The sequence below is a fragment of the Mus pahari genome, chromosome 8 (genome assembly GCF_900095145.1).
Source record: "Mus pahari chromosome 8, PAHARI_EIJ_v1.1, whole genome shotgun sequence".
Taxonomy (NCBI): Eukaryota; Metazoa; Chordata; class Mammalia; order Rodentia; family Muridae; genus Mus; species Mus pahari.
The window spans coordinates 12675383-12688157 of record NC_034597.1 but is presented as its reverse complement, the minus strand read 5'-3'; the positions used below and the strand labels follow the sequence as shown (position 1 = coordinate 12688157).

Genomic DNA, 12775 nt, shown 5'->3' with positions numbered 1-12775 from the left:
AGGAGAAGAGAAGAGAAGAGAAGAGAAGAGAAGAGAAGAGAAGAGAAGAGAAGAGAAGAGAAGAGAAGAGAAGAGAAGAGAAGAGAAGAGCTCACAGGTCCTAAAATGAGTTTGAAAATTCTCCTTAAGCTTCAAAGAACCCAGTTCAACAAAATTCCATCTTAGCCCTACTTTTGTCTCCATATAATGTTTTCCGTCTGAGTAGTTTGAAGGATTCTATTGGATGCACCTCAAAAGTCCTGAGCCTTAAAAAGAAAAATACACCAGGACCCCACCCACAGCCCACATAAACTTTCCAATGTGGGCTTAACCCACACTAGCAGTTCCAGCATGGTGATGATGGAGGACTCAGACAGACTCAAGAGTCCCAAAATAGTCTCAGCCAAACCTGGCCATACAGACTACACAGCAAATATCCTCACTACTCCCAACAGGGTTCCCAGTGGTCCCTGGCACAACTTGGGAGTTGTAAACAACCACAAACCAGACTGCACACAGGGTTATAAAGACAAGGCAATGTTTAACGGAGAAACTTTTAAAGTGTTATTCAGTAAAAAAGTACACAAAGTAGTAGTGAATGATCTACACTGTCTCAGATTCTACTCCTGGCGAACTAGAATGTATCACTTCCATTCCCGGAAAAAAAAACAATTTCCACACAGAGAAAGAAAAAAATTCCAATATTTTCTAAATCTCCTGCACTTAAGGCTTTACCTTTCCTATTGGAACAATTAAGAGTGACAAAAGCATTAGTTTATCAACTATGTTCTAACATGGCCCAAATGAAGATCTGATGCACATAATAAGAGATAAAAGTTCTCCAAGGATAACCGATTTTGTAAGCCAAAAATTTAGCTTCTTAATCACTAAAAATGAGTAGAATAAAATACAAATTATGATAGACAGACTACCTTTAGCCAAATCATTCAAGACCTTAAGCTTAAAAACATAGATAGTCTAATTAAAATAATTAGAAATTAAGAGTTGACTGCTGCTGGGCGTGGTGACGCATGCCTTTAATCCCAGCACTTAGGAGGCAGAGGCAGGCGGATTTCTGAGTTCAAGGCCAGCCTGGTCTACAGTGTGAGTTCCAGGACAGCCAGGGCTATACAGAGAAACCCTGTCTGGAAACAGACAGACAGGCTTAAGTGAGGTATCTCGAAATCTAGGATCTGGTTCAAGATTTGTAACAATTTAAGTGAACTTGAACAAATTATACTATTTCTGATCTTTAGTGTCTTCAACTGTAAAATAAGGCAATTATATAGGTAAGTTTGTTTCCTGTTTATAAAGTGAAGCTTTAAACATATCTTTTCAAGTGACATCATTTCCCAGGTGGGGAAAGGCTTTTAAGATAAAAAATATATTCCACTCATAAACTGTCTTGAAATTTAAAAGCGTTGTACAGATAGTGGGACACACATATCATCTCAGCACTCAAGAGATCAAAGCGAAAGGATACCAATTTTGAGGACAGCCAGGGAGGGCTACTGTAGCAGGTTCTAAGTTAGCCCAGGATAACAGTGAGACCCTGTCTCAAAATATCAAATTCAAAACCAAGTTTGAAAGTAGGCTTTCCCTGTAGCACTGTAGGCTGGAGGCTGGTATCACAGCAGTGAAAGATTTCATTAAACAAATGCCATGGTAGAAAGAATCAGAAAAGAGGCTCGAGCAGATTGTAAGTCTGTCTGGTTTCTAATCCTATATTCTTTGATAGCCATTGCAAAGTCACACGCTGCTATATTTAGCAACAATTATTTTAAGTGTGGGGTAAAGGCAAGAACACAGGACATGAGGTCAGATTTTGATAATTTGGGATCACCAGAAGAGGGTATTAAGACTTCGCTTTTGCATTACTGTTAGGCTGGGCAGTGAAGGAGAACTGACATGCTAACTGATGAAGACATGACCTCACTGGGCACCTTCAAAACTGTCATACCGAGTGTCACTTGGCCTTCCTCATCCCCCCTGCTACCAGAAAGCAGCAAGCAAAATGGGTCCTACGGATAACTCACATCTGTACATTTTGTAATTTTTGAACACCAAAATAAATTTTCTTCAGAAAATTTAGTGTACAAAGGTATCAAGATCTAGACTGACTTCCTAACTTTGCTAGTAACAGATTTTGTGCTAGGCACTCAACTTTTCTTCAATTTAGTTCCTACAGCAAAGTGTGATTTTTTTTTTTAAAAGCCATGTCTCAGTAGGTCAAGATTTTAACCAGACCCTGAAGAAGCAGACCAAAGAAAGTCACTTATCTGCCTTTTCAAAATATATATATCCAAGGTTGGTGTTAACTCCGACTTTTGAAAACAACCCCTACATTCCTACACTACAAACACATCTCAAAGCTACCCTTTTGGACATTTGATCAGTGAGGAGTGGCCTGGAGTGAGTGAAATGGGCAATTAAAACCACAGGGAGGGTGCGCTTGCTGGGAGCAAGGCCCTGAGTTCAATTCCCAGGACATTGGAAAAGAGAGTGTTTAGAAAGCATTTTTGGCCAGCACACCTAATCCTGTAGGGATGGGAAGGGACATAGGAATGGAAAGAAGGGAAATTAACTGCTGCCATACAGCACTACCCTAATTTACGGTAAAGTGCCATTAGCTTTAAAAGATAGATTTATTTACTGCAACGTCATTTACAAAAAAAGCCATGTGGGTCTCCATATTCCCACACCTGGCATTCTCCTGCATAATGAATGATCAGTACTCTTTGTCCACCTTCCTACACAATTATAAATTTAAGGAAAAAGGCAGCACCACTAGATCAGCACCACTGTGTCCTACCTGAGGAAAAGGTTCTAAATGAGTAACAGAATTACCTCCGAAAAGCCATTAAATTAATAGGACTTAGGCCCTTTAAAGCTCATGGCCCCAAATTACTTCTCTTAAAATTTGTGCCTGGGCCTCCCAGTCTTTTGGAAAATAAAGGCCAAGAGCTACTTTTAAAAAGGCATTCCAAAACACTGGGTAAATGAGGAAACTTACTTGGTTTTTTTGTTGTTGTTGTTTTTGGGGTGTTTTTTTTAATAGTCACATTTACATAAGCATTCAGTAGAAGCCAAAAACAAAATGGGCAAGCCCACTTAGGTATAACCATTTGCTCCCCACCACCAACACAACCAAAAAAAGAGGAACATTCAAAATCCTGGACCCGCGATTGGGTGAGTCTGCTTTCATTATATCAAAACCTATTCCACTTGTGACGCTAATATAAAAGTAGGCAAACATATGGTACCTTCGAGAACCAAAGTACTAATTCCAGTCATAGGCAAATATTTTAGGGACACACAATTTCACAACTTGGGAACAATCTACGTGAGAGGTGCCAACTCTACAGATCTGCTCATGGCTAACCATGAAGTTCTGTCAGAAGGCATGACACAGAGGAATGGGCACAAACTGTACAGGGCCCATTCCCTTGGGGCCAGGGTCACCCCACAGTGGGTCGATGGGGGCGGGAGGCAGTTTTTCATGAGAAATTCATTACATGCACACAAGTTAAGCCACAGACCCTGGAATCTGAGCAAGGGTCACCTCATGTAAGTGACAACAAATAGGGCAGCGCCTTCTGCTACTAATCCAAAAACTTCGGAAGAAACAAGAAATGCACCAGTGAGAAGTGTGAGGGGAACAGAAGAGGAGCCAGCGGCTAAGGGAGGCTCTAGACTTAGGGAAGGGGCAATAGTTCTCTCAGAATCTGCAAGCTCACGCCCAGCCGGGGCAGAGCTGAAGCGGCCGCCCTCTGCTTACCTGGTGGACGTCATGACTTCACCTACCCGTCCCGCACCGCAGCGCCCCGCGCCTGATGTCCGATGCTCAGCGTCTGCCCAGGTAGCAGTAGGTACCACAGCAACTGCTCCCCAGCTCTGGCACTCAGCGACGGAGAGCTCGTCCTCACACACCCCGCGCGCGGGCGGCCCGGGGCGAGCTGGCCCCACCCGCTGATTGGCTGCGGCCAGAGGAGGGCGGACGCCCCGCCCCCGTCGGTCCGCTCTAGCGCCGCCCCCGGGGCTGAGCGCGGAGGCTCGCTGCCCGCGGGGCTCGGTGGGGCTCCGTCGGGCTCGCTGCCACGCGGGCTAGCAGACCAGCCAGAGGGCTGGCTAGCGGGCACGGTGGCCATCTTGAGTCCTGGTAACCACCTCCCCTAGCCCTCCCGGCCCCCCAGGGCAACAAGGTTGCGTGCCCGCCTCAAAAATGGCCGCGCCGCTGGCAACCGGGTTCGCAGTCACATGGGCACGCTCTACCTCGGCGAGCTCAGGTCCCTTTAACAGTCTGGGGAAAGGGACGCTGTCAGGACAAATCATGGACGTGGTTTAACAGTCCGCAAAACCTCATCTGCAGACGAAAAGCAGCCACCTGGGAAACCTCAGGCCGGGGAAAACTAAAAGCATGACAACAGCTGCAAGGCGCGCTGAATTCCAAGCTGCAGCCTCTGGGAGTCAATTGCAAATGATGATTCCGAACGTTCTTGAACTTCAGAAACATTTAAAGTTATCTAATACAAATGTATTTAGGGTTCACCTCACCTCTAAGTGAGGTGAGGTCCGGACAACAGGTATTTTTAGTGTGTACCCAGGTGGCCCACGTATGCACTAAATAAAGTTTATATCCTCCTAACCAAACTATCCAATGCCCTATTTGCCACGCATGTCAGATTACTTCGCTTTCCCCAATACCTGAGCTGTGAAACAAGCATTTAAAGCTACAGAAAAAAGATTGATGTTAAAGTTTATAGTGAGCTACAGTGAGTTAAGAACCCGATAATGAACCACTAATAAAAGCTGCGGGAAAACACGGGGTGGGATTGGTAAATGCTTTATGCCCCAAATAGCTTTTGTTTATTCTTTCTTTATTCTCTGTGTAATAATATTTATGTTAGCTGAGGACAACATCCAGCGGCACTCATTTACTGAGCACATACAATGGTGATCAATTTCCTGGGTCTGACATACCAGAAACAAGTCCAACACTATCAAGGCATAGATGGGGAGAGGGATTGAAGGCATGGCTCTGCGGTAAAGTGTTTGTCTTAGGGAGGAAGATAGCTCAGCAGTTAAAGACTACTAGGCTACCAAGGCTAGGACCTGCACTCTAGTCCCAGAACCCACTGATGGAGGCCAGTTTTGTTGCCCATCCTCTGACCTTCAGATACATATGCACCATGATGAATGTCTCCACCCCAACAAATACTTTTTAATTTTTAAACGGGCGCCTGCAATGAGGTGACTGACCTTAATATCTATCCCTTTATCTCAGGCAGCATGGCTTTCTGCTACAAGTCTCCTCCTCCCTTCCAGACAGCATAAAGAATTACAGCTTGTCCACAGTGAGGTTTTCCCCTTAAACTCTAATAAACTATCCTTGAACTTCAACACTGGAGGATGGGTGGAGTGTCACAATGTGTAGTTGGGACCTGAAGAGATGTCTGTCTCAGTGAAAAGGGCACTCGCCACTCTCCCCGGACCTAGGTCCAGCTCCCAGCACCCACATTAGGTGGCTCACAAATATCTATAACTCCAGCTCCAGGGAATCCGAACTCCCTGGAACCTGCGCACATGTGGCACACATTCACACACACAAATAAACAAAAAATTTGAAGGGACCAAGTAAACATAATGGACCTAACTTTTTTTTTTTTAAGATTTCTTTATTTATTATATGTAAGTACACTGTAGCTGTCTTCAGACACTCCAGAAGAGGGCGTCAGATCTTATGGGTGGTTGTGAGCCACCATGTGGTTGCTGGGATTTGAACTCCGGACCTTCAGAAGAGTAGTCGGGTGCTCTTACCCGCCAAGCCATCTCACCAGCCCCAATGGACCTAACTTTAATGTTAAAAGTGAAGCAATGGGATTTCTCTTGAAGCTCAGAAATATATAGATACCAGTCACTTGAGAAACTTGAACACAAAAATATTATTTCAACAACCTGGACTTAGATGTGATTGTTCTTCCAGAGTCAGTTGGATAAAGACAAACTGTAGAGGCTGAGGAACAAGCTAGAGGGCAGAGCGCACGTGCACAGATCCTCTCAACTGCTCTTCTGTCCACTTTATCTAATCTTGGTTTGGGAGGCTGCTATAAAGCAGACAGGCAGTGAGCCCCAAGTAACTGACTGACTCGAGATAGCAGAACAAAGGAGTGGACGCACCTACTAGTCTTTTCAACAGACGCTCCAGCCTAGAAATAACAGTAATGCTCTTTAAAAAGCACTGGCTTTAGAAGTACAATAAGATAAAAAAGCACTCCAGAACATTTTCAGTGTGAAGATAAATGACCGCATTTCGGGAAAGCCTTTGCCAATGCGTATCAGAAATTCCATTTTTTGAAGCAATTATTAAAAAGTTGACCAACATGAACAAATATTCTATATCCAGTTACAAACTTGATCATTAACAATACCAAAAGTGTACTGTAAACCAGTAGCAAGGTTCAGTAATAGAATACTATAGGGCAATTATGAAATGTTTCCATATTTTTTTCAAAGAAACCAGAAAATGCTCAAAGACATAGTATAAAATTAAAAAAGGAAAATTCAGAATATAATCTATGTAGTTTTTAAAAATGCATACTGTCTATTCATTTAAAAAAAAAAATACTGGGAAAAACACACCTAACAATCATCATTGGGTTTCTTTCCATAGAAAGAAAGTTTACATAAAATTTTCAATATTGATATAGCCTTTAAATTTTCTAACACCCAGTGTTTTTGTTTATTATCATATTATTTATGGGTTGTCACACACATCCCATGGTGTGCCCATGGAGATCAGAGGTCCCTCCTGCATGAGTCCTGGGGTTGATTGCAGGTTCCTCAGGCTTGGTAGCAAGCACCTTTACCTCCTGAACCGTCTCCTGGCCCAAGAGGGTTTTTTGTTCTCTCAGATGGACTTTCTACTCTGTACCTCCAGCTGTCCTAGAACTGTAGCCCAGACAGACTGGCTTTAAGCTCAGAAACCTCTGGCCCTGCCTCCCAAAGCCTGAGATTACAAGTGTGCACCACCAGGCCCTCCCACACACTGGCTTTATAGTCATTAGCACTTTTATAATATTATTTTTATTTTTGAAAGCTTTGATTTTATGTGTTTGCTACACGTAACGTATGTGCACTAGAAGGGTGCAGATATTTTTTTATCTGAGATAGAACCTCCCTATATAACCCTATATATAGTTGGCCTTACATTCACAATCCTCTTGCCTCGGCATCCCAAGTGCTGGGATTATAGGCTTATAGCACAATGCTAGTTCCGTGATGGTAATTGCATTTAATAACATTATTGCTGTTATGTATGTATGTAGTAATGGGGGTTAGACCTAAGACAAATACTCTACCACCTACCTAGATGCCCAGTATCTTGTCATCTTAAAATGGCTTAAAAAGGTAAAAACATTCTTGCTCTTTTAAAATTTCTATAATTTTGAGAACACAACTAACAAAACTGTCCTTATTTTTAGAGGATCTGGGTATTATTGTAAATGTCTCATTTTTCATGTACATGAACTCTTTTTAAGATTATTTATTTATCTGATGTATATGAGTACATTCTCACTGTCTTCAGACACACCAGAATCCCATTACAGATGGTTGTGAGCCACCATGTAGTTTCTGGGAATTGAACTTAGGACCTCTGGAAGAGCAGCTACTGCTCTTAAGCTCTGAGCCATCTCTCCAGCCCATACATGAACTTTTAAAGACAGGAATATCTGTGATTTTCTTCATTAATTACTTTGTCACAATTTCACAATAATTAAAAATAAAAATACCACTTTGGAATTTTGCTTGAATAGCCCACTTATGAACACAAGGACTATTTCCCACATGATACTTAAAAATGCAGTAGACCAACCCCCTACACACATCCCCTTACTAAATACTAAAAAGATTGTATTTTTAAAGCAATTTTTATCTTACTCTCAAAAGAAAACATCTTACAACTTATGTCCCTGAATAAAATGAATTACCACAAGAGGCAGAGGCCACCTGGTCTATATAGTGACTCACAGGCCAGCCAGAGTTACAGTGAGACCCTGTCTCAAAATAAACGAAGGCATACCACAGTATAAGGTACCAAAACTAAAGGAGGAGAGGGGCTGGGAATGTGGGGGTGGGAATTCTTTTTCTTGTAGTGATTTATTATTATTGTGTTTTATGGGGTGTATGTGTGTTGGGGTAGGGGCATGTGCATGTTGAATGCAGAGGAGGCCAGAACAGGACAGAGAATGTCCTGGAGCTGGAGCTGTCCAGGCAGTTGTGAGTTACCTGACTCGGAGCTGAAGACCAATCTAGGTCCTCTACAGAGCAGTCTTAACCACTGAGCCACCCTTCCAGCACCAAGGAGATGGGAATTTTAATTGTGGGCCTGCCAAAACCTTTCTAACCTTCAACAAATCATTTGATCATCAGCTTCCTTATCTGAAACACAAGGGGTTCGCTCTATGTGACAGATCAGAGTCACTTCAGTTCTTTTAAGTTTTCAAGACAGGGTTTCTCTGTGTAGCCCTGGCTGTCCTGGAACTCACTCTGTAGACCAGGCTGGCCTCGAACTCAGAAATCCGCCGCCTCTGCCTCCCAAGTGCTGGGATTAAAGGCATGCGCCACCACGCCCGGCTCACTTCAGTTCTTATTAAAGAAAAAACTATCGACTGCTGTCCCAGTACAAACTGAGTTGTCTGTAACAGTCCTGGCTGTCCCGGAACTCCCTTTGTAGACTAGACTGGTCTCAAACTCACAGAGATCCACTTGCCTCTGCCTCCTGAGTGGTAAGACTAAAGGCATGTGCCCACATCTGGCTCCTGAGTTGTAGTTTTAAAGAACCACTTAACATTAGTTTTAGTTAGAGAGGGTCATTCAAATAATGCTGGAATATATAGCCATCTCAAGACATGTTACAAGAAGTTAACTATTTCTGATTATCTGCATATTCTTAGGTTATAATCATTTTAATGTTCCATTTTTAAATAATCTTTAATTGGAACCTGACAATCATTGGAGATTTTAAAGTCACTAATACTTCAGTGACTGAACTTTAGTAAAAAATCTTTAGCAAAGTTCTCTCAGGCATATCCACAGAAGTGTTTAATTTTCAGTGAACTGGTACTCAGTGTAAACTATTTAAAAGTACACAACACGACTTCCCAAGCATTCATTCATTCATCAAATATTTACTGAGTGTGGCTCACACCTTTAATCCCAGCACTAGGGAGGCAGAGGCAGCAGAATCTCTGTGTTCAGGGCCAGCCTTGTCTATGTAGCAAGTTTCAGGCCAGTCAGGACTACACAGTAAGATCTTGTCTAATACATGTATGTATGCATATATGGATGTATCATCTCCTCTGTGCTAGACACTAGATATCCAGCAATGATAAGCAATTCTCCTTTTGTAGAATTTACATTCATCTAAAGTGTTACAGATGAATAACCAAATAATAAAGAACCACCGAATGATCATAAGTACTATAAGAGAGGCATATAGGATCTTGTGCTCACAGATCTGTATTAGGGGAACTAGATATGTTAGACACATGGGGCTGTTCCATCAAAGGATGGGATGCATATCTTGTTATCCACACAGAGGCTGAGAGTGGATGTGGTTAACAGCCTGGTGACCATTGTACTATCTATGTGGCCAAGACCACATTGGACTCTCCCCCAGACACTTATCATGAGCTTGTCAATCTACAGATCCTATTATGGAAGGTGTCACATGTCGTCAATCTACATAAACCGTCTTTATGGAAATTGTCACATGTAGTCAATCTACAAGTTTACATCAAATTTTGCTGTGCTTAAATATGCCTAAAATAAACCACTCCAGGTCAGACTACCTGATATTTGAACCAACACAGGCCACTTAGTTGTGCTGAACTGAACTGCATTCCTGCCTCTCACAGACTGTCACTCTGCTGGCCATGGTGGTATCCAGAGAATTACAACCAAGACATCAATGCAGGGAATGCCTTTGCACTGGGTCATCAAGGAAGCTCTCTCTCTACCAAGGCAGAACTCAGTGACAAGAGCTAAGTGGGGAAGCCCCATTTCACACAGGGCAAACCTTAAGAGATCTCGACCACTGTAAAGAAAAACAAATAAAAAAGACATCATCTGGCCACAGATCTATGAGATACAATGAGCCTAGAAACATGACAGGAAGCCACTGTCATTTAAACAATGGAAAACTGATTTTACAACGGTTACCCAGACTTTATATCTGCTGAGAGGAGAAGAGAAGCAGGAAAGCAGAAGATCAGGAGCTGGGTTCAGCAACCCAGGGGACGCAGGCAAGTGCTCTGGAGCCCAATGATAGGAAGCGATAGGAAGCGATGTGAAGCAGCAGGATCCGGGAGTCATTTGCTAATGGACTAGACATGGCAGGATGGAGTTGTAACTCACTGATAAAGACACTGGGAGCTTGGGAGACTACAGTCAGGGCTGGGGCGGAAAGCTAGGAAACACCATTTATTTTCTAGTCTGCCTTGAACCATAATGCTTTCTGTTGTTGTTGTTATTGTTGTTGTTGTAAGATTTTTAAAATACTTTAAGGATTTTAAGTATTTTGTCCACATGTATGTAAGCACACTACATGTATGCAGTACCTGTGAAGGCCAGAAGAGGGCCTAAGAATCCCTGGAACTGTAGCTACCTCCTATCATAAGCCACCCTGCAGGTGCTGGGAACTTAAAGTTAGGTTCTCTACTAGGGCAGCAAGTGTTCCATCTCTCCAACCCTGTTTTCTGTTTTCTACCAATTAAATGAAAATTCATAATTTGACTTGTGTATGCAGTTTCACCAGGACAAGAGCCTAAAGGCAAACAATTCTACTTGAGCATCTTCTAGCAGCCTCGGGTGTGTAAAACTTGCAGCCTTAATTAATTAACTAATTAATTAATTACGCTACACACAATGCTGTGTATGCTGCAAGTTCCTTCCCACTGAAGTTACAGCAGCCCTGGCAGGAAATGCCTCACTATTACATTTTACAGAAGAAAAAATCCAGAAGCTCAAAGTGGTCAATTTATTTATTTGCCTCTTGTCATGCTTCATAGACTAGAAACGCAAGCCATGGCAGATTGACTTCTGAACTGGGACTAATTACATACAGGATGGAGAACAGTCTTCTCACTGGTGTAAGCTCAAGGTGTTCTGACAAGTCTGAGACTTTTATAAATACCCAGGTCTCACACAATTTTACCAACGAGGCAGAAATCCAGTCACACACAGCTTTCTAAGTAGCTACAGCTTTGTACAAAATACATTCATTGCTTTTCTTAGATCTCAGGTTTTGAATTTTCAACCACAGTCTCATTTCTGTCAGAGTGAATTTTTTTTAATCAAAACAAAACAAACTTTTCTTTCCCACCCTCCAAGAATTTAGGAGCCAGGAGAGTGTGACAGCATTCATATACAATCTCAGCCATGGGTAAACTGAGGCACAGGTACACAAAGTTCAAGCATACCTTGAACTACACAGAGTTTGAGGCCAGCCTGGAGTACAAAGAAAAAGACTGCTTCAAAAAGGTAGGGGGAAAAGAATAGTCGATTTACTGTTAAGCTAAGTGATTTATCTCAGACATTTAGCATGTTGGGCAAATCAATACTTCAGACCCATTCTGAATTTCTGATCCACCAACTCTTGGAGCTTAGCAAAGGCCCCTGACTTTGGAATAGGAAAGCACATTCTCTGCTAAGACTACATTTTATATACTTGCTACCTATGTGTATGCATAGGCACACACATAACTGAAACAGTTTCGCACAGTTTAACAGTGCCCTGATGCTTTCTCCCTTCTCCTTCCCCTGCAGTCCCTCAGCCAGGGGAAGGTTGCACCAAGTTACATCAGCCTGACCTCAAACCCAAGATAACCCGCTCAGCCTCTTTACTGCTGAGAATTATAAGAACTTGCCACCAAATAGGTCCCTGCTTCTCTTTTATAAACTACTGGTTATGTAAAATAGACTGATTCACAATTTAATCTGAAAAATAATTTTAGTGTGTACTTTCTTCACAGGTGGATACACAAACCTAGAACAAAACCTTCTAAGACCTTGATATAGCCTGGTTGCTAACCCAAAGCTCTTTTCCTTGTACCATGCTAATAGCCCAAATGCATTGCAATTTATATCCAGAAGTTTTTAAAAACTCACATATCTCAGAATATGTAAAAAAAAAAAAAAAAAAGAAAAAGAAAAAGAAAAAAAGAAAAGAAAAAAAGAAAAAAGAAAAAAGCTACAAAGAGGTCATAAAGGAATCCGGAATAGCTCAGAGGAACTAAGAATGTCTCTCTTTCTCAGCTGTATCTTGTTTTCTCTTTCCCTTCCTCATTCACAAATCTATTTCCCCTTCTATTTCTTTTTTCCTAAGTTTATAAAGCAGGGTAAAAATGAAATTTTAGGGGCTGGAGAGATGGCTCAGCAGTTAAGAACACTGACCACTCTTCCGAAGGTCCTGAGTTCAAACCCCAGCAACCACATGGTGGCTCACAACCATCTGTAATGAAATCTGATGCCCTCTTCTGGGGTGTCTGAAGACAGCTTCAGTATGCTTACATAAAATAGATCTTTTTAAAAAATGAAATTTTAGGATATTTTAAATACTATTTAAAGAAATTTTACAATCATACTTTGAAAAATAAGCTACCTGGGAAAAGCTGAAGAGATGGCTGAGCCTTTAAGAGCACTGTATGATGCTGGCGAGGTTGTGGAGAAATAGGAACACTCCTCCATTGCTGATGGGATTGCAAGCTTGTACAACCACTCTGGAAATCAGTCTGGT

At 42.1% G+C, this 12775-nt stretch overlaps 1 protein-coding gene across 2 annotated transcripts in view; it reads right to left on the bottom strand.

Moving 5' to 3' along the window:
- Adk (adenosine kinase) overlaps window positions 1-12775 on the bottom strand; it is a 396625-nt gene that overhangs the window by 367531 nt on the left and 16319 nt on the right. The window contains exon 1 of one of the 2 annotated variants that reach the window (XM_029541565.1): window positions 3758-3982. The exons of the other annotated variant lie outside the window; for it this stretch is intronic. Within the exon in view, the coding sequence (XP_029397425.1) occupies window positions 3758-3771 (14 nt within the window). The 5' untranslated portion in view covers window positions 3772-3982. Of the gene's footprint in view, window positions 1-3757; window positions 3983-12775 lie in introns of those variants that run through there. 2 annotated transcript variants of the gene reach the window in all.